The 19883-nt window shown below is 40.1% G+C and overlaps 1 protein-coding gene across 8 annotated transcripts in view; it reads left to right on the top strand.

The window, feature by feature from the left end:
* Positions 1-18462, top strand: part of USP16 (ubiquitin specific peptidase 16) — a 38922-nt gene extending 20460 nt beyond the window's left edge. For 7 of the 8 annotated variants that reach the window (XM_061627858.1, XM_061627856.1, XM_061627857.1 and 4 more), the window contains 9 exons: positions 1-79; positions 656-747; positions 3890-3946; positions 10165-10338; positions 11484-12150; positions 13508-13602; positions 13878-13964; positions 17911-18067; positions 18169-18462. In XM_061627858.1, coding sequence (XP_061483842.1) covers positions 1-79; positions 656-747; positions 3890-3946; positions 10165-10338; positions 11484-12150; positions 13508-13602; positions 13878-13964; positions 17911-18067; positions 18169-18296 — 1536 coding nt within the window. In that variant the 3' untranslated portion in view covers positions 18297-18462. The remainder of the gene's footprint in view (positions 80-655; positions 748-3889; positions 3947-10164; positions 10339-11483; positions 12151-13507; positions 13603-13877; positions 13965-17910; positions 18068-18168) is intronic. The other variant, XM_061627862.1, reaches the window with a different exon arrangement.
* Positions 18463-19883: the final 1421 nt, after the last annotated feature.

Raw genomic sequence — 19883 nt, 5'->3', positions numbered from 1 at the left:
CGGATTTCTGCTGGAATTTTTAAGGCACTGAATAATTCTACCGACAAAGAAAATGAAGAGCTAAAAAAGAAAATCAAAGGTAACACTTTCTCTTTGTTTCTCACCTTTGGACATCCTTTGAGTAAGAGAGTAAGCTTTGGGATCAAAAGAGCTGCTTATTCTGCACCCCACCCACCCCCAAAAATCCACCCTTGAGGATCAGGAGAGTCCATGGGGACAGATGTGATAAGTGCTGGGGAATGCATCTGTTAGAGAATTTTATTCTCCTCCTGCCCTATGTGCATGCAGAATTCAACTCGCACCAGATCCTGGTTGGATAAATAAATAACTGAAAGTTGCATTAAAAATTACTTGGCAGATTGAAAGGCAGATGATGCTGTTTTATGTATTTAATAATTCCAGTTGGTGTGACCAAATATTTGGGATCTTTTTAGATCCTGATTTATTAATTGAAAAAGACAAGAAAAATCTAACTCATATACAGTATGCTCACTGTGTCATTGGGCACTAAAGCCATTTGCCTCTCCTAGTCAGGAAAGCTAACATCTTCATGGTGCTCATTGGTTGGAGTGTGGCATTTTGTGCTACTCAGTGTAGCATCCTAATAAAATAACCACTTGGTTTAAAGTTTTATTGCTTTGTCTTAACATTTCAGAGTATGAAAAGAGAAAGGTGACACAGAGCTTTGTGGACCGTATTTTTGGTGGAGAACTAACAAGCACAATCATGTGTGAGGAGTGCCAAACTGTAAGTGGTGTTCCTTTTTGATATAATCTATAAAGTTGTGTGAGTTTGGTGGCAGAGTGACCCTAGGATTCTGTTTGCCATTGCTGACTCACGTTTTCTTAAATGATCTGCACCCCAGACACTACCTTTGATGGGAGAGTGAGGTGTCTGTATATACTGCAGTTCTGCAAGTGTCCTGGCAGAACTGGAAATCTTAGAAGCAGGAGGAGTTGCTGTATAAGATTTCTAGTAATTGGGATGGGATTTCAGTGCCCTGCGTATCTTCTTGCCCCTCATGCTCTTCATGGTGACTAGAAGAAGAATAGTGGAAAATGAGAAAATCCATGCAAATACAGTGACCACATAAATCTGCTGTTTCTCTTGTATTGTGAAGAAAATGTGTTCAAGAAACAATCAGGTGTATTCAGCTACTATCCCCAGTGATTAAATCCATATATCACGTGTGGGGAACCTTTGGCCTTTCAGAAATTGTAGTCTTCAGCCCCATCAAGCATGGCCAGTGGCCAGGAATAATGGGAGTTTACTTCAGCCCACACCTGCTATATACCATCCCGTGCTTCCCATTGTTCATCCAAGTCTCTGTTAAAAGATTCTGCCTAGTGTTATACACAATTTATTCCAATTCAGTAAGTTTGTCACATAAACATATTAATTGGCACCATTCCTGCAATTTTTTTCTTCTAACTACCTTGTTTGACTGTTAACTTTTGATATATTTTATAAATACATATTGTTGTTAGTCCAGAATTTGTATCCAGTCAGGTTCTGTAGCTGGTCAAGGATTTCACTTTTCATGTGGCAGAACTCTTTTGAGTTTGTTTGTGCACTACCTATGTAAATAAGTCTGTATTTTTCCAAGTACATAGCATAAACAGTTCTGCTCTTAAGACAAGACTGTTCAGTGGTTAGTAATCAACTGGGGTGGAATATGCGGCCCTTTGGAGATGCAGAGGTTTGTATGAAAGGATCTGTGAGTAGTCTTCTGTGAAACTTTCAACTGGGATGTTGCTTTTATCTAGTTATGCTCATCATACATACATAAAGAGCTGTAGAAATAAGGGCCTCTGACTTGTTAAAAAACAAAGTTTCATTAGTTGCTGGTAGACATGCAAAATTTCCAGAAATTTTGAAGCCATGGAAAAAATCTGTGGGTTTTTTTCCGGAAAAAAAATGGAAATTTTCAGAAAAATTGAAAATGCATTATTAGCACTTTTTACAGATTGAAAGTCACTTTGTTACTTTAGGAACATCAAATGTAATTATGTACAAGTAGGTCTGGCATAAAATTATCACATTTGGTATATTAAAAGTACATTTTATTCGAACAATTATTGCAGATTGAATTTACTTTTTAAAATTTTTACTTTTTTTTGTAACGATGGAGCTGCAAGCTCCTGTAGTGTAAGCAACACCTGAACTGTAAGGAACCTCTTCCGTTTTGCCACTTTATGAGGAGCAGGCAAAAAACAATAAAAAAAAAAACAGACATGGAAGTTAAAAGAGGAAAGCACAAAAGCAGGACTACAGCTGAACATCAAGAAGACTGAAGTAATGACAACAGAAGATTTATGTAACTTTAAAGTTGACAATGAGGACATTGAACTTGTCAAGGATTATCAATACCTTGGCACAGTCATTAACCAAAATGGAGACAATAGTCAAGAAATCAGAAGAAGGCTAAGACTGGGGAGGGCAGCTGTGAGAGAACCAGAAAAGGTCCTCAAATGGAAAAATGTATCACTGAACACTAAAGTCAGGATCATTCAGAGCATGGTATTCCCAATCTATGTATGGATGTGAAAGTTGGACAGTGAAGAAAGCGGATAAGAGAAAAATCAACTCATTTGAAATGTGGTGTTGGAGGAGAGCTTTGCGGATACCATGGACTACGAAAAAGACAAATAATTGGGTGTTAGAACAAATTAAACCAGAACTATCACTAGAAGCTAAAATGATGAAACTGAGGTTATCATACTTTGGACACACCATGAGAAGACAGGATTCACTAGAAAGGACGATAATGCTGGCTAAAACAAAAGGGAGTAGAAAAAGAGGAAGGCCAAACAAGAGATGGATTGATTCCATAAAGGAAGCCAAAGACCTGAACTTACAAGATCTGAACAGGGTGGTTCACGACAAATGCTGTTGGAGGTCACTGATTCATAGGGTCACCATAAGTCGAAATTGACTTGAAGGCACATAACAACAACAAAAGTCCTCCACAGTGTCAAGCAGACATAAAGCACCCATTCCCGCTAAAAGAACTGAGAAAAAGGGGGGACCAAGATTCAATGAAACATTTTATTCGTCATGCTAAAATGAAACATTCCATAATACACTTTTCTTCATTTTTTTCCATTTTTCAGAAAAAAAAAGGCTTCGGAAAGGAACTGAAAAATGCGTGTTTTCTGAATTTTTCCAGTTTTTTTCTGGGCCTTCACATCTCTAGTTGCTGGTTTCCGAGAAGGCCAATTCTAAAAATGCAACACAGTTGATTAGGGCAGCCTTAGGCAAAGGAAGTGGACGATGGTCTGCTTGGTTCCCTTTCAGTTCACATGTACAAAGCATTCAATCCCTAGTTGATTCACAGTTGGAAAAAAAGCACACCAGTCTGATTTCTGGTCAGAGCAAGTAGAAGTTGATTAATAAATTCCATACTATAATGCAAAGCAACCAAATATCCTCAAGTTAATTTGAAGACATTTAGCAAATGTGAGAGACAAAATTATTCCCATTGTGCCAATACCTTGGTTGCTACCTTATTTAGTTACCTTTTGGAGGGAAGCATTTAAACACTATGGGAATCTTTAGAAAATAAACTTGGGGAGACTGTTATTGGCATTATTTTCACCAGTTGGCTTTTACTTGTAAATACTGGCATATTTTGAATTGAATTCAGCCTGAAGACCAGAGAAACTATAGCAGCCCAATCTGCATTTGTGTCTTACTCGCTACTTTCTAGAGTGTGATTTCTTATTCTTTGGTTCCTAATTTTAGCTTTGATTGATCTCACTCTCACAGCCTTTTTTTCAGAAGCTGCGAGTTCCAGTTGTTTCTCAATAAGCTCAACTTGCATATAAGATATAATATCTGTTTTTACGGTCAGACAGTTTTCTAATAATAGGATAAAATGTTGTTTCAGATTTCTTTAGTACATGAGTCATTCCTTGATTTGTCACTCCCAGTCTTAAATGATCAGGTAAGTTCAGATTGCTTTTATTTTTAGAATGTAAAATCGAGCTTGTTATCAATCACTAATAGGCAAAAAACCTTGCGGTTTAAGAACATACCTATAGCCCACAGATATTTCTATCAAACTTTAAAATGCAGGGAAATTGGGCAGCTATAGTGAATGCACCAGGAGAGCAGGAGACCTGACCTCCTCTCTGAGATATTATACTGCCCTACAAATTTGTCAGAATGCAAACACAATTTGGATTGGTCTTTCACAGTCCAATCCACTTGCTGTGTAGCTTGCAAGACTTTGGTAACATGTGCCTCTGAGCATATGGTGAGTGGTGGCAACACTTGCCATCTCCAAAGATAGAGAATTATATTTGTGTATGTTTGTTGGTGTTCTTCTTACTTTGCTTCTTTCCTGTGTTACTAATGTTTCAACACAGAATCTAAACTAGAAAATGTTATTTCCCTCATTATTCATCCTAGAAATCTGTGTCAAATTAATTTTATTAATTTCAAAGCCTTCTTATCGGTCAATGTCATATGATGGTGAAGACAGCCTTTTGTATTTCAGATTGGAGGTTCTATTTCTATTTTGCGTGCATTAACAGTTGAATCTGAAACTGTAGTTTGATGTAAAATCAGACTGATTACAATATGTTGCTATTTCAGCAATGGCTCTAGCTGTTGGAAAAAAGAGGATGCATGTTTTCAGCCTGCTATGTTTAAACCACTTCGTTTAAGGCAAGGTGGGCACGGTCAATTAAAAACATAGAGCACACCTAGAATTTTGCTAGAATATATTTCACCGCCCACTGTTTTATCTTGTGCAAATTGAGACACTTCTGAGGTCCACTGGAGACTATTCTGCAGATGTCAGTGCCATTATTCCACAATTATGTTTGGAGTTTTTTTAGTGCAAAGTTTGCTCTACTTCACATATTCACAGAAATAGAAACAAAAGAAAATGATTACCTATAGGAAACTTCACTAAAATTGCAAAGGAAATCAGACATATTTAAAGTGACCATCTGAACTATATCAACTGTCTTAATAATGTTGCTTCCTCCCTGCTAAAACAAGATCAGCACAGCACATGTCTTCTTTCTATTATTTGGGCTGATTGCAGGTGTTGCCACCACTCACCATATGCTCAGAGGCACTTGTTACCAAATTCTTCCAAGCTACACAGCAAATGGATTGGACTGTGAAAGACCAACCCAAATTGTGTTTGCATTCTGACAAATTTGTAGGGCAGTACAATATCTCAGAGAGGAAGTCAGGTCTCCTGCTTTCCTGGTGCATTCACTATAGCTGCCCAATTTCCCTGCTTTTTGAAGTTTGATAGAAATATCTGTGGGCTATAGGTACATTCTTAAATTGCAAGGTTTTTTGCCTATTAGTGAATTTCCCTGCTTTTTAATCTAGGAGGTAAGAAATGGGATCCTGTGCAAGTTTGCTGAGAATGGATCGATCATTTGCATGCTTATTGAGTTCAGTGGGATTTACTCCTCTGCAATCATGCTTAGGATAGGTGAAACTGACCATAGGGGATGAGGGAAGGAAACACAGAGGGGAGGACTGGGATGGGAGCAGGCAGGACGGGGAGGGGAGAAGGACAGATTTGATCATTTGCATGTTTATTGAATTCAGTGCGATTTACTCCTGTGCAATCATGCTTAGGATAGGTAAAACTGACCGGGGGGGAGGGAGGGAGGGCTGGAGTGGGCAGGGGAGGAGGAAGAAGGAAGAGCGGAGGGGAGGAGGAAGGTAGAGGAGAGGGGAAGGAGGGAAAAAAGCAAGTCTGATCATTTGCGTGCTTATTGAGTGGGATTTAGGATAGGAAAAACTGACCATGGGGGAGGAGGAGGAGAAGGGGGAAGGAGCGTATTGGAGGGGGACAAAGGAAGGGGGAGCAGAGGGCAAGTTTGATCATTTGCATGCTTATAGAGTTCAGTGGTATTTACTTGCGTGCAATCATGTTTAAGATAGGTAAAACTGACCATGGGGAGGCAGAAGGGGAGGGGGAAGGGGAAGGAGGGGATTGGAAGGGGTTGGAGATGGGGAGGGAGGGGCAAAGGAAGGGGGAGGGAAGAGGCAAGAGGGAGGGGATAGGAGGGAGGAGAAGGGAAGGTGGGTTTGATTGTTTGCATACTTTTTGAGTTCAGTGGAATTTATTTCTGTGCAATCATGTTTGAAAATGGAAATGGACTGCCTTCAAGTCAATCCTGACTTACGTTGAGCCTGTGAATAGGGTTTTCATGGTAAACGATATTCAGAGGTGGTTTTACCATTGCCTGCCTCTGAGGCTGAGAGGCAGTGACTGGCCCAAGGTCGCCCAGTGAGCTTCATGGCTGTGTGGGGATTCGAACCCTGGTCTCCCAGGTCATAGTTCAACACTGACCTGGGGGAGGGGCAGGGAGGGGAGGGGGAGGAGATTGGGTGGGGTGGGTAATGGGCAGAAGGGAAGCCCCTTTCCTTTATTTATTTATTTATTATTTGATTTATATCCCGCCCTTCCTCTCAGCAGTAGCCCAGGGCGGCAAACAGAAATGATAAAAACACTTTAAAACATCATAAAATGACCTTAAAATATATTAAAACAAAACTTTTAAAACATCTTTTTTTTAAAAAAAGGGTTAAAAACATTATTAAAGAAAACATATTAAAAGCAATTCTAACACAGACGCAGACTCGGATAGGTCTCAACTTAAAAGGCTTGTTGAAAGAGGAAAAGTCTTCAAAAGGCGTGAAAAAGATATCAGAGAGCAAAAGGAAAACATTGTGAACAGTATCATTGCTTTTCAGCCTTTCCCCTACCTTTTTATTCTACAGCAGGCACATGTAGCCTCCCACCCAAATTTAAACCAAAGCTGTCCCTGGCCACATCCACACCAGGCCTTTATTTCACTTTGGACAGTCATGGCTTCTCTCAAAGAATCCTGGGAAGTGTAGTTAGTGAAGGGTGCTGAGAGTTGCTAGGAGACGTGTTGTTCCCCTCACAGATCTTCAATCAGAGTGGCTGACAGTTAAAACTAGTCTGGCCACTGAAGCTCTCTCAGTGGAATAGGAGTCTCCTCTCAGCACCGTTCACAAACTACACTTCCCAGGATTCTCTGAGGGAAGCCATGACTGTCTCAAGTGAAATTAAAGTCTGGTGTGGGTGTGGCCCCCTGACTAGCCAAGCCCAGCAGCTGTGAGGCTTTTAGAACACTGACAGTTTGTTCTTACTGAGTATGCCCGCCCTTATCATTGGCTTTCAGCCAAAATTTCTTAAATTAATTAAAAATCAGCCAGGCATTTTTTTTAACTTTTAAACTGCAGAAGATGAAGGTCAGAGTATGGGGCAAGGTCAGTATTAGGATTACAGGTACTCTGTGAACATGGCTGATTTTTAATGAATTTCAACACATGAGAACTCCGACAGAAAAAAGTACAAAAGGGCTCTGGGTTTCTCCCCCCCCCTCTTTTTACACTTTTAACTCTCTATTCTCTCTGACTGTTTTGTGCATCGCCATGAAAATTGAAAGGGTTGTTAAGCAAGTGTTTCTGAGTTCAGGACTATAAGTTTTGTAAGGTTTTGTTTTCAAATGAGCTTATAGGAAGCATCAGAATGGGAAGGTGGGGTATTTTCAATTTAACATTGCGGAATGTGAAAAATCCACGCTGGCTATAGTATACAGCTACTCTTGTGGCTGTATAATATCCTGAAAGGGAGAAAGAATGAAAACACAGGAAGCAATCAAAACCCAAGATTTGCCAGGGTGAGCAGAGTTTAGAATAAGCAGATCTCCAGTTGAGCTGACTCAGTCTGGGCTATGCTGGGGCTATGTCAGCTGAAGTCCCCCATCCCAGCTCAGCTGAGATTCAGTCACAGCCAGCTGAGCCGAGGCAAGGGTAAGTGCCAAAAAAAGGAGTGTTGCAGGGACCATGGCAGGACAGGCAGGGGGAGACTTACCCCTATTTTAGACTCAATTCAGCTCAGTCATGTGACCTAGCAACTCAGCTGAAGTTACACTGGCAAAATGAGTGGTCTAAGTCAAACTCTATTTTAAAGGCTTGTTTTCCCTCTTGCAGGCTCAGGCCTACTTAGTCAGCAGTATCCCCACTGCTGAACAGAGCTTGGAATAGGGGCGAGTTACATTGGCATGATTTGTCCTGGCATAAATTACTCTGGCTTCCTATAGTTTGGATTGCTCTGCCCTTTCTCCTAATACCATCAAATACCAAACTAGCTAATAGGAGTGCTCGTATTTTTAGCTGTTTGTGAGCAATCTTTGATGATGTTACTAGCTAGAAAGTTTCTTAGAAGAACAGCATGATGCCAATCAGTATATAGATAATTTTAATCAAAGCAACCCTGAAGCATACATTTATACGATTGGTGATCCCATATCCAGATAAGAATCTCTTCTCCACAATCACTATTGTCCTAGACCAAATTGTTTTGCACCTTTAATAGCTGTGTACAAGGGGGACTTTGAACAGCCTTGCAATATGCCAGACAGCCACTTGTTCAAATTATCCTTTTCAACAATTCTGAAAGATTCAGGATCCCTATTCTCTTTCACCTCTGGTCACCCATTGCCTTTCTACAAATTAAATATAATTTGCAGTCTTAAAACAGGTATTTGTGACTTAATATTGTTTTGTTTGGATTATGTTATTCTTAATGCTGGTCAGGTATTATTTTATTGTTTAGTTTCTTAGATTCTGTATCATTGCTGTATCATTTTTGCTTTGTACATCGCCTAGAGTGGCTGATGGCCAGCCAGATAGGCGATTAATAAATGTAATAAATAAATAGCCCCTGAGAGTCATAACAACATTAAAGTGTCCCTATAAATATTAAGTGTTTTTAAAAGTAATTTTATTTCCATGACTAAGTTAATGCATTTGTTCAGTGTTTACAGACTACAAAAAGAATGAGAGTAACAAATACTAACCTTGATAAAGTGACCCTTTTCAAATAAACATGGAGTCATAGCCAACAGTCATTGCATCCATAGAGCAACTGCTACTTGTGCAATGGAACAGAGGAGATGGGGGGGAGAGGGAGGGGAAGTTCTGTTATGCGAATGGAAGCTGTTCCGCAAGTGAAATGACTTTGTCAGATACAATCCTTAAAGTATAATTCCAGTGACTGGAATCCAGTTGATGCCCTTGGGTTCATTAGAAGGGCTTTTGATCCAGCAAGACACCTCCTTTAACAGAAGAAGATGGGAAGCAGTTTTTGGCAATTCCCTCTGCAGCTTCAAGTACCCCCTGAAAATCAGCTCCAGAAAAACATGGAAGGTGGCATGAGGTTGCAGAGTGAAGTGAGAATCATCAAAAATTACTTCCCATCTTTTTAACAGAGGCAACCACTGATTGAAAGGTTCTGCACATGTAAGGAGAAGGGTTGCTGGTTTTTTTCCCTTTTCAGCATAAGTGCCTTGTGCCTCAAGGGACACACTTCCAGAAAGTCTTAAACTGTCAGAAGTGGCTACCTAGGGAGGAAGAGCACTGGGGTATGCAGTAGGAATAGGAATTGCCAAAATCGAGCATACAGTTATACAAATGTACTTGTGTACTGCCATTTCTCACATGCAGTGGGCACTTGCTGTCAAGCGCATCACATATATGGGATTTCTAAAAAGCTAATGGAGAAAACCAGTCCTCCGTGCTAAAACAGCAGGTCACACTGCGAGTCAAGGAGCCTGTGGCCCTCCAGATATTGTTGACTCCAGCTCAGAGCTTGGAAAAGTTACTTTTTTTGAACTACAACTCCCATCAGCCCCAGCCAGCACATGCTGGCTGGGGCTGATGGGAGTTGTAGTTCAAAAAAGTAACTTTTCCAAGCTCTGCTCCAGCTCCAGTCAACCCGAGTTGGTAGTCAGGGATGAACGGCATTGTAGTCTAGCAAGATCTGCAGGCATGCCTGACATACTGGTTTCTCCTGGCTTCACTTATATGGTTAATGTGGGGGGTTGCTTTGCAAAAAGAGCTTTCCATGAGATTGCTTATGAAGGAAGACCATACCCATTCTTAAAATGTGAACAAGGTTAAGAAAACTTAAAGATGATTCCACTTCCCAACAAATTACTGTGAACAATAGGAATAGCTAGTTGAATATTCTTTTGATGTGCCTTTAATGCTCATTTGATGTGCCAGTCTCAAACCTATAATATTAAACTGCAATACACTGGGATTGACATCCCATTCTATCTCTGAAGTGTTCATAATTTTCTTTTTAAGGGTGGTAAGAAAAAAACAAATGATAATAATGTTAGAAAGATACAGGAAAAAGAGATGGACGATGATGATGACTACACAGGAAATGACTGTTATTTGAAAGAAAGGGAGGAGACTCCTAGTACGAGTAAGCATCTCCAGAAAAAAGCAAAGAAAATGGCCAAAAAGCAATCAAAGGTTAGTAATGAGGAGGGTAGGAAAGTACAGAGCAACTCAGGACACTTATCGCTTACATGGGTGAAATAGGCTGAAGAGTTATTTCTAGTGCTGTGCTGAGCTTTGTTTTTTATGCAAATGTTACTGTTTTGGTGGGTGAGGTGAGAAGGGATCCCCCCAGAAAACTCCTACTTTTGTGCAGCTAATCACTCCTGTTTTTATAGCCATTGTTTCCCCATCTCCTGCTACTTGTGTATCTGCTTTACTTGTAACAGCTTCTTCACTGCAGAATCATGTGACAATCGGGGATCACCTAACAAACATGATTAAGCTACAGAGCAGTGTAGCCTTGTTACCAAGCGTGAGCACAGTCCTCTTACTGCTCTTGTTCTGAATAGAAGGGAGATGAAGGTATGCATCTCTGTTGTCCAGGCATTGAGTCCAGTGTTCTTTCTACCCTGTCACATTGCACTAGCTTTTTCATTGCCCACCTACACTGTGTAGCAAAGCTTTCACCACAGTCCAGTTCAAGTTGCATGCACTTATATGTGACTAAGTAAATCATCCATCTGTACAGCATCCCTATCCACATTTTGACTTTACATAATCAACCAGGTGTATCTGGATCAGGATGAGAGAACACTGGCATGGTTGCCTCACACCTTTCATCAGGCCAGCATGGTGAACTGTCAAGGAGATGGCTAATTTATAAAATGGAATATTTGTTCATGGGACAGGGGTGGGAACCCTCCTTATTCAGCTCCCATCAGTCCCAGCCAGAATGACCAGTGATAAAGGATGGGGGTTGTAGCGAAGCAACATCTGGAGGGCCTCAGATTCCCACCCCTGTCTTGTGAAATGATTGTTCTATGAGTTGTTGTAAATCCTTTGCTGTTATCTACCATTGTGATGACTTTTGGATGAACTACTGAACTATTTCACCCATGTTTTTTTGCTCATGAAACGTGATTTGTTTACAATGTTTCATGCATGGTTTGCAGCCTTATTGCTTATAACTCCTAACAAGATGTCTGTACCTAACAGAAGCTCAGTTTATACCAAAGCTAAATGCAATGAGTTATATCATTTTATATTTCTCTGTACAATACAAATTAGTGCAATTGTCCTTTTGGTATTCTTTCTTCCTTGTGTATTTCCTTTGACAGAACCAACGCTGCCAGCAAAAAAATCAAGAAAAGGTGATCCGGCTAACAGACATCTGTGCCACTGAAAAAACTGGATTTGATCATGATTGCAGCAGTGAAACTATAGAAAATAACTCTGAGGGTACTACCCTAAAATTGAAGGAGTCATGTAACCCATGTGAAGAGCACTGTGTGGATCAAAAAGATAGCATGAAAGAAGGAACAACTGAAATAGATAATACAGAAAAACAAGATGAAAATACAGAAAATTCTGACCGAGAGGCAAACAATGAAACCACTTTGGATATTTCCACAGAGGGCTTAGTTTCTGCTGTACAGTGCGTCAGTAAATGTGACCATCTGTCTGTCAAACAGGATAGTCTTGATGAAGATGAGGATATTACCAATAGCTTTAATAAATTATCCTTGGATGAAGAACCTGGTGATGATATAGATAGTTTAAATGAACTTCACCATTCTGAGACAACAATGTACAAAGTAGTGAATGAGGACCCAGAAACAGCATTTTGTACTCTTGCGAACAGGGAAGCTATGAACAGGGAAGAAGGTTCAGTACTTCATTGTTTACATCAGTTCACTCACAATGAAAAGCTCTGTGAGAATAATAAACTGCTCTGTGATGTATGCACACGGCGGCAACTTTGTGGAGCAAAGACCTCTGGAAAAAGTATGCTAAGTTGTTCCCTTTAAAGACAATCTTAATTATTTTCTTCCCAACTCAGCCTAGTGTATATGACTGCACAGAGCACTTGTTTTAGTGGATCAGGGAGGGAAGTAGGGAGAGCATGTGTAACTCAGAGACAGTTGCGTGTAGTAGTGTCTATTGAGTACGCAGTTTAGCTGAAGTCTATGTGAAAACAGTTAATAATTTAAAGAGCAAAGTTGAATGGGGTGGCAGTTTTGTATTTGTATGTTTTAGGCTATTTTCATATTTAATATAGAATTTGTCTATATTACGAGACATGTGGAGTAGGCTAGGATATGGAGTAGGATATGGCAGAGCATGGTAAAATTTACTCCCCCTATCTATGACTGAGGCCTCCCAGCATCCCAGGCAGTGCTAGTTGTCCCAAGGTGGTTATATATCTACCTTCAATGCCACTATTGGCCATTTCTTCTAGATATAGCTCTCTACTTCTCCAGACTATTCAGGGGGGGAAAGAAGTTGTGTAAAAGTGTAAGTGATAAATTGTGACCTCACAGATTTCACAAGAAAATCATGCAGAAATGTACTTGAAATGCCAGGTATATTTTAATACTGCAACAGTCAGCCAGGTTTTAGTGGGCACCATGGTTGTGATATAATGCATACTTTTGTTCATGTCCTTGATTTTTGAGTCTGTCTCAAAATGCATTTCCTAGGTTGGGGTACTTGCTGTGGGTAAGAACTGTTTCCAGCATTCTATTCTACATCCATCTTAGATGCTTGTAGAGGATGTAATCTTAGAACCAGCCTTCAGATCTGTGAGCTGCTCCCTCAAACATTACATTGTTTCCATGAAGGAAGATGCAGAAATAGCTCTTGTATTTATTTGCAAACTTCTGCCCGATAGCATACATCAGCTTTCTCCACGCTGGTGTGCTCCAGAGGTTTTGAGCTGTGACTCCCAAGTTCCCAGCTGGGACTGATGGGAGTTGTAGTCAAAAACATCTGGAGGGCATGAGTTTGGTGAAGGCTGGAATACATGAATCAGTTTGTGCTTTTATAGCTGCACATTGTAGCATTCAATTCATAAAGGTCATTGTGTTAAAAAGAAATCCGCCATTAATCATAAGCTCAGAATGAGTGGCACAAACTTAGTATTTTTCAGTATGTTAATTTAAGCCTGAATTTTGTGGTGATATGACCGTGTACTGTACCGTATAGTTTACATAGAAATCGGTGAGATACAAAATGCTTAATTTGGGTGGCTTGGGCCTGAAGTCCAAAATTCTGTGATCAGTTGTATTGCATTAGAACAATTTCATGATAGTATTCTTGGGTATCTAATAAGACATGTTCTGTTTTTTCTTTTCTTCTGCAGATGCCAAGAAACATGTATACACTAATGCCAAAAAACAAATGCTTATTTCTCTGGCACCTCCAATTTTAACTCTTCATTTAAAAAGATTTCAACAGGTATAATTAACTAGCTCTGAAACATAAGTTTTAAAACCTTGGCTTTATCACTCCCTTGGAAGTGATGAACATTTGCTAACAGAAAAATGTTTGAGAGAGATGATAGCAAGTAATTCTTCTTCATTTTTCCCATACAACATTTATATTTGAACTATAAAAGAAATGTTTTAAAATTGGTAATTAGACCTGTCATCTTGAAGATCAGAAGACTTGTTCTTAAAAGGCACTTGATTCTGTCCCTTCAATACATTTTTTTGTCTCTGGTTTCTTTCTAGACTGGATATAATCTCCAAAAAGTGAACAAGCACATAAAGTTTCTTGAAGTAATGGACTTGGCTCCTTTCTGCTCTGTTAAATGTAAGGTAAGCAAGAGGAATGTAATGTAAGCAGCATTCTTTTTCAATAGCCCAGGTCTCATAGAAGAACAACTTTTTAAAAAGAGTGGCTTCACACATTACAAATTTAACTCGTGATCATAAAAATGTAATGTGATTATCCAGTGAACATATGGTTGCCATGTGTATGATATGAGCACTCAACCTTGTAGCAGCCTGTGATTTCCATATGGTACCCAGCTCTACCTTTCTATGTCAGAAATTTCTCCCTCCTCCAATCTCAAATATCCAGTTGCCTCTTGTATATTTCCACTGGGTTGCTTTTTCACTGTCTCACACTCAGTAGTCATCTTTCCTCTCAAACCCACCAGTCAGCATTAATTCTTCTTATCCATTGACAACATCAGCCACAGGATTGAAGAGGTATATAGCTTTGGCTTTCTCTTTGACTCCTATTCCTCCCCACCACCCTCGCTGTAGCTGGTTTGTTTGTTTGCCCACCTATCTCCAATAGGTCCCAGGGCAGATTTCAAAATCTAAAATGCAACATTAAAAACAATTAAAACACGTTAGAAGAAGTAAAGTATTTACTTTCAGTTAAGGCAATATCAAATATTATCCTCTTTTCCTTTTTTATTTTTATTTTTAAATCACAGTAGTCATTCAAGTTACAGTATATCTTTTTAAATGTCGTTTCTTTTCTAATACTATGTTCATCTCTTAACTATAGTTTGTAAGAACAATTCATTCAGTCCTTCACACTGTTAATAAAAGTGTGATTCAATTTAAAAACATATTATCATCATAATTGGTTTCGGTTCATTATGCTATGTAACAAACAGGAACAAAATAGAAAGGAGGGGAAAACAGTTGTTATACATTCACAGTAACTTTTCCACAGTTTGCTTGTGGTCTTGCCGATTGCCAAAGCAGCAAGCTCCTTTGAGTGCTCCCCAACGGGGGCATGGCACCGTGGCATCCTGCGCTCTTTTTATGGGCCCCAGGCTTCTCCAGTTCACTGTGAACAGCACTTCTGTTGGTGCTGAGTCAGCGACTTGTAGATTGTAGGTGTTTCTTTTCGCCTCTTGATGAGAGGGGAGTTGTCATCTGTGGTAGCTTTAGAGCCTAGTTGCTACAATGAGGAGGAGGAATTGGCAGCATGGAGTTCCTCTCTCTCATGAGCCCTGGTTTCCAGTTTCTGGGTAACAAAATGTTTATGCCAGTTGACCATAAATTCTTAGCTGTTCCTTATACACAACTTCCTTTGTTTTTCACTGTTATTTCTTCATTATCCAGTTTTCCCAAACCTCAAGCCAGAAGGCAAAATCGCTCCAGTGGTGTCAGGTTTTACAGGCAGGTCATGTCACTTTCCCCTTTACAATGTTACAAAAACATGACCCTTTCTTGCTGGCTATTTAGCAAAACTCCTGACCCTTACTATTGCAATCTCCTTTCTGGTCTTCTATTATCTCTCTATGGTCTCCTTACCACTATCCAGGGCTTTGCTGCCAAAATCATTCACCTCTCCACCCTTTCAGCATTTTACTTTGGCCCTCTCCCCTCTAGTAATCCCTCCCAAAACAAAATTTCTGTGGATGCCCATGCGTGTGAAAGAGGGTGAGATGTATGCGTAGCATGTGTGCTTGTGTACCTACCTGTGATCTATGACAGGGAGAGATGGTATGAGAGGGAGAGAGGCATGAATATGTGGTCTGTGAGAGAGGGGGATGTGTGTGTGTGAGAGAGGGAACGTCATGTCTCTGTGCATGAGACAGTGAGGGTGGTATGACCACCTTGTAGTATATTTCTCCTTGTATTCCCCTGGTAATGGGGAATGCTCCCTGTCATTAGAAAGCAGTATCAGTGTGGGTGTGGGTGAGAAATCAGTATTATGTGATCTCCACAATTGGGATCAGCAGGACATGATAAGCCTAAGGTTGTCCGGGGGGGGGGGGGAGAAGCAGCAATGACTGGACTGTCCGATTTTGTGTTATGCCATGCCCCCATGGTAGCAATGTTGTGACTGGTGCTTACAGTATTTTCTCAAAATTCAAAAAGTAACCACCAATCCAAAAATGTTGGTGACCCGTCCTACCTTTTCTTTGTCTCCTTTTTACCATTTTTCTGGATTGTAAGCCCTTCGAGCAGGGACCTTATGTTTTGTGGGTGGTACTATAGAAATAAGCTAGTCCAGCACTCAGCCTGGTGTCCCTGGGAAGCTCACAGATGGGGTATGATGGAGATAGCTATGCCATTGATTGTTACCAGCGCCAAGTAATTGGAGCACAGGCAAGCATCGCAGGATTTGGACACAAGGTTCCCTTCTGCTTTTTAGGTCATGTACAAAAGCGCCCTGTAGTCTTTTTTTTAAATGGTACGGTCCTGGTCTGTGTACCTCCTATAGTACTATGTGGCAATGGGTGCTACTTTGGCTGGTGAGGCATGAATCTCTTATCCATATCTCCTGGGAACTGTATGAAAGCTGTTTTGAGCTCTTGAATAAAGAACATGGTGAGCAGGTTTACTAAGTGTTACTTTCTTGCTGCCTTTCCTTGAGTGCCCACAGCCTGATGCAATGTAGGCAGGTGGTTTAGGATAGCCATACTTCCCTTCTAGTCATCCGGGAGAGCTTGGACCTACTGAACTATTCTGGGGAATGCTTTGTTTTGCTCACTTGTGAGCTCCATGAAAATAATTTTTCCAACTTCCCCATATACTGTCTGCAAGGATAGCTCAGAGACAGTGCTTGTGGGAAGAGATTATGTTTCAACAGTACTTCCTCAGTCCTGGGCCACCAGAAGGGTTCCACCAGCACTAAAACACCTTACACCCTTTCAGTAAATATTCATGAGCAGTCTTAGAAACTCATTGCACAAGATAAGAGCAGATAGCATCAAACCTTGGAGATTTGCTCCCTTTCCGAACATTTTAGGTGGCAGATAGTCAGGGATGATGTGACTTGCAATCCAGCAACATCTGGAGGGCCAAAGGTTAGCCTCCTAGTTTTTCAAAGGCAACCTCATCTTAAGATTAGTTCGAACCATATTATTCCTCTGTCATCAGTGGTGTAAAGTGAAAATGTTCCTCATAATGTCCCTTTTAGTACTCTAGAGCAGAGGTGGGAAACCTTTGGCCCACCATATATTGATGAACTGCAGTTACCATTATCCCTGACCATTAGCTATGCTTGCTGGGGTAATGGAAATGGTAGTCCAGCAACATCTGAAGGGCCATAAGGTTACCCACACCCTGCTGTAGAAAATGAAAAGCATGGCTCATTTCTTTATCCATGCATTATCTGCAAGTTTTATGTACATTTTGCACTTTTAAAGTGGAATATGTGGACCAGGTTCCATTTTCTGCCCTTACCAGTTGCCCACTCATTAATCCTTTCCCTTCATGTAATGCTCTACCAGCATCCCAGTTCCTCTTTATACCTTTTGCCTTCGGCTTCATTTAGCTTTTGTCCTAGACGTCTGGTTTTCTTCCATTAAGTGCCCCCCCTACTTTCCTCATTACCATAATGTTTTCCTGTTCCTTTTCCTCTCCATTATCCTCAATATTGTGGGTGGAGTAAAAGCAAATACATTGGCACCTTTGGTAGAACTTCATAGTATTCCAGTTTAGATTAAAATAGGATGAGTTGGTTCTTAGTATGCGTACTTCAGGTTTGTGAAGTTCATTTTTGATGTATTTCATCTGACTATTGAAATATTCCTTTAATTAACACTGTTACTTTTAGCATTTCCTGCTTAAGGCTGCCATCCAATACACACTTACCTAGAAGTAAGCCCCATTGAATGCAATGGACTTACTTCTGAGTAGACAAGTATTGGATTGCAGCTTAATTAGCCTGTTAGTCATAATAAAATGATACTGTACACAGGTGCAGAAGATCTAAAATTTTACTTTTTTTGCTGGTACACAGTAGTCATTCTACTTGAAGTCCTTAGATATATTGTATTTTTTACAGAATATTGCAGAGGGCAGTTCAAGAGTATTGTACTCTTTATATGGCATTGTTGAACATAGCGGCACTATGAGATCCGGCCACTACACTGCTTATGTGAAGACAAGAGCTACTAACAACCAACTTTCTGATCTTGTTCTCCATGGCAAGATTCAACAAAGTAAGCAGTACCAGTATTTTTACCCTAGATGACGGTTAAATGAAATCCATGTAATTTGGCAAGAATGTATGTAATAATGAAACAATTTTTTTTCTGTTCAGCAGCTTCAGAGACTGAATCACCCAAAGGACAATGGTTCCATGTTAGTGACACCCATGTGCAAGCAGTGCCTGTAGCCAAAGTGCTGAATTCACAAGCATATCTGCTATTTTATGAAAGACTACTGTAAATGATGAAATCAGTCTTCCTTTACGGACGATTTGAAACTAAGGAAAGTTGCTCCCCCAAAAGCTATCATGTTCAATTACCTGAATCTTCTGTCTATACTGATTTTGTCTTATCTGCACTTGAACAGAACTTCATTTCATGCTTTTAAATAAAAAGCCTTAAATTCAGTGTTTTCTAACAGGTATATTAATGTGGTAGGTAAGATTACCATATGTTAAGGTAGTGCTCCCATGGCCATTTTATTTCCCAACTGCCACTCCTTTATCCTTAATATAAAAGTCATAGAGAATGTTGTCTAAAAGTAGACATAGGCAACTTCTTCTCAAGGGTTTCATGGAGCTGTGGCTATTAACACAGAAGTACTGTTGCTCACTGCCCATCAGGAGCACCAGGTGGGAGGCTTAAAACCTCCCCCCCAACATTCCCAATATGTAAGATTGCTGCCCTTGTACTGCTTAATGTAGGGACAGATCTTTTCTCTACCACCCAGTTGGTGGATGGGCAGTGGGAAAAGGTGGGCAAGAGTTGTCCACCTATATCCTAAAGGCTTAGGTAACAGTGTTCCTCACCATTGGATCATTTAAATGAGCTAACTTTTGGTTTTAGAATTAAGATTGGTAATCCTGCTTTTGGTTACCACGGGTAATGAGAGGTCATTTTAGGCAATTCAGGAATATGCCAAATGACATTATTTCCAGCTTTTTACAATATGAAACATGTCTCTTCTAAGGGGGTAAGAGTGAATATAGGATATGCTTTCTATGAAGGGTGAGACACAATTTGTGGACTTTAGAAGTTGTTTTGCAACAGAGTAGAGAGGGATTAGTACACAAGTATCTTCCTTGTAAAAAAAATAGGCTTGATTAACCAACCATCTTGTCTCGCATTTCCCCACGTGGATAATAGGATGGAGAAAACAGATTAAACAGAGGTCTGTAGTTCTGTTGGCCCTTGTAATTTTGAGCAAAGAAAAAAAGACAATTAACATACACCATACAGGGTCAGAACATAATACTGGCCTTAGATGGATAAGAACAGCAGCAGCTCCATGGGGAAACAGGGCTTTCTCAGTCCACCTACCTCAAATCTAGATATTCCATCACTGAAAGGATGGCTTCTTCCATGTAGCCCAATCTAGACTTTCTTACACAGCTATGGTTTTATATAAATGTAATCAACTGATAGCTTTAACTGGGTAGCAGGCCTATGACAAAGGTTGCCAATCCTTGAGCGTACTCATTTAAACTTAAGTTAATCATATCCATTAATCTCAATGGATCTGTTCTGAGTATGAGTAATATTAGATGTAATCTTCAAAATTATTCGAATAGGATTTGATACCACACTGAGTTCAGTTTCATATTCAAGAACTCTCATCATTCTAGGGAGGGACAATTTTAAAGACGGTGTATGTTAAGATTTGTGTATTAAAGCAATATATAGTACCCTTGCAGCAAAATATAGGAATTGGGCATGTCTATGCTCAACGGCATCTCTCCAGAAGCGTCTTTATGTTGCAAGAACAACTTCCTCATTTGTACATCAGAAGGATTACGGAAGGGGAGGGGAGATCAACAATGAACAGTTT

This window comes from Rhineura floridana, chromosome 5, assembly GCF_030035675.1.
Source record: "Rhineura floridana isolate rRhiFlo1 chromosome 5, rRhiFlo1.hap2, whole genome shotgun sequence".
Classification (NCBI taxonomy): Eukaryota; Metazoa; Chordata; class Lepidosauria; order Squamata; family Rhineuridae; genus Rhineura; species Rhineura floridana.
The sequence above is the reverse complement of the archived record's forward strand: the minus strand, read 5'-3'. Positions and strand labels throughout refer to the sequence as shown.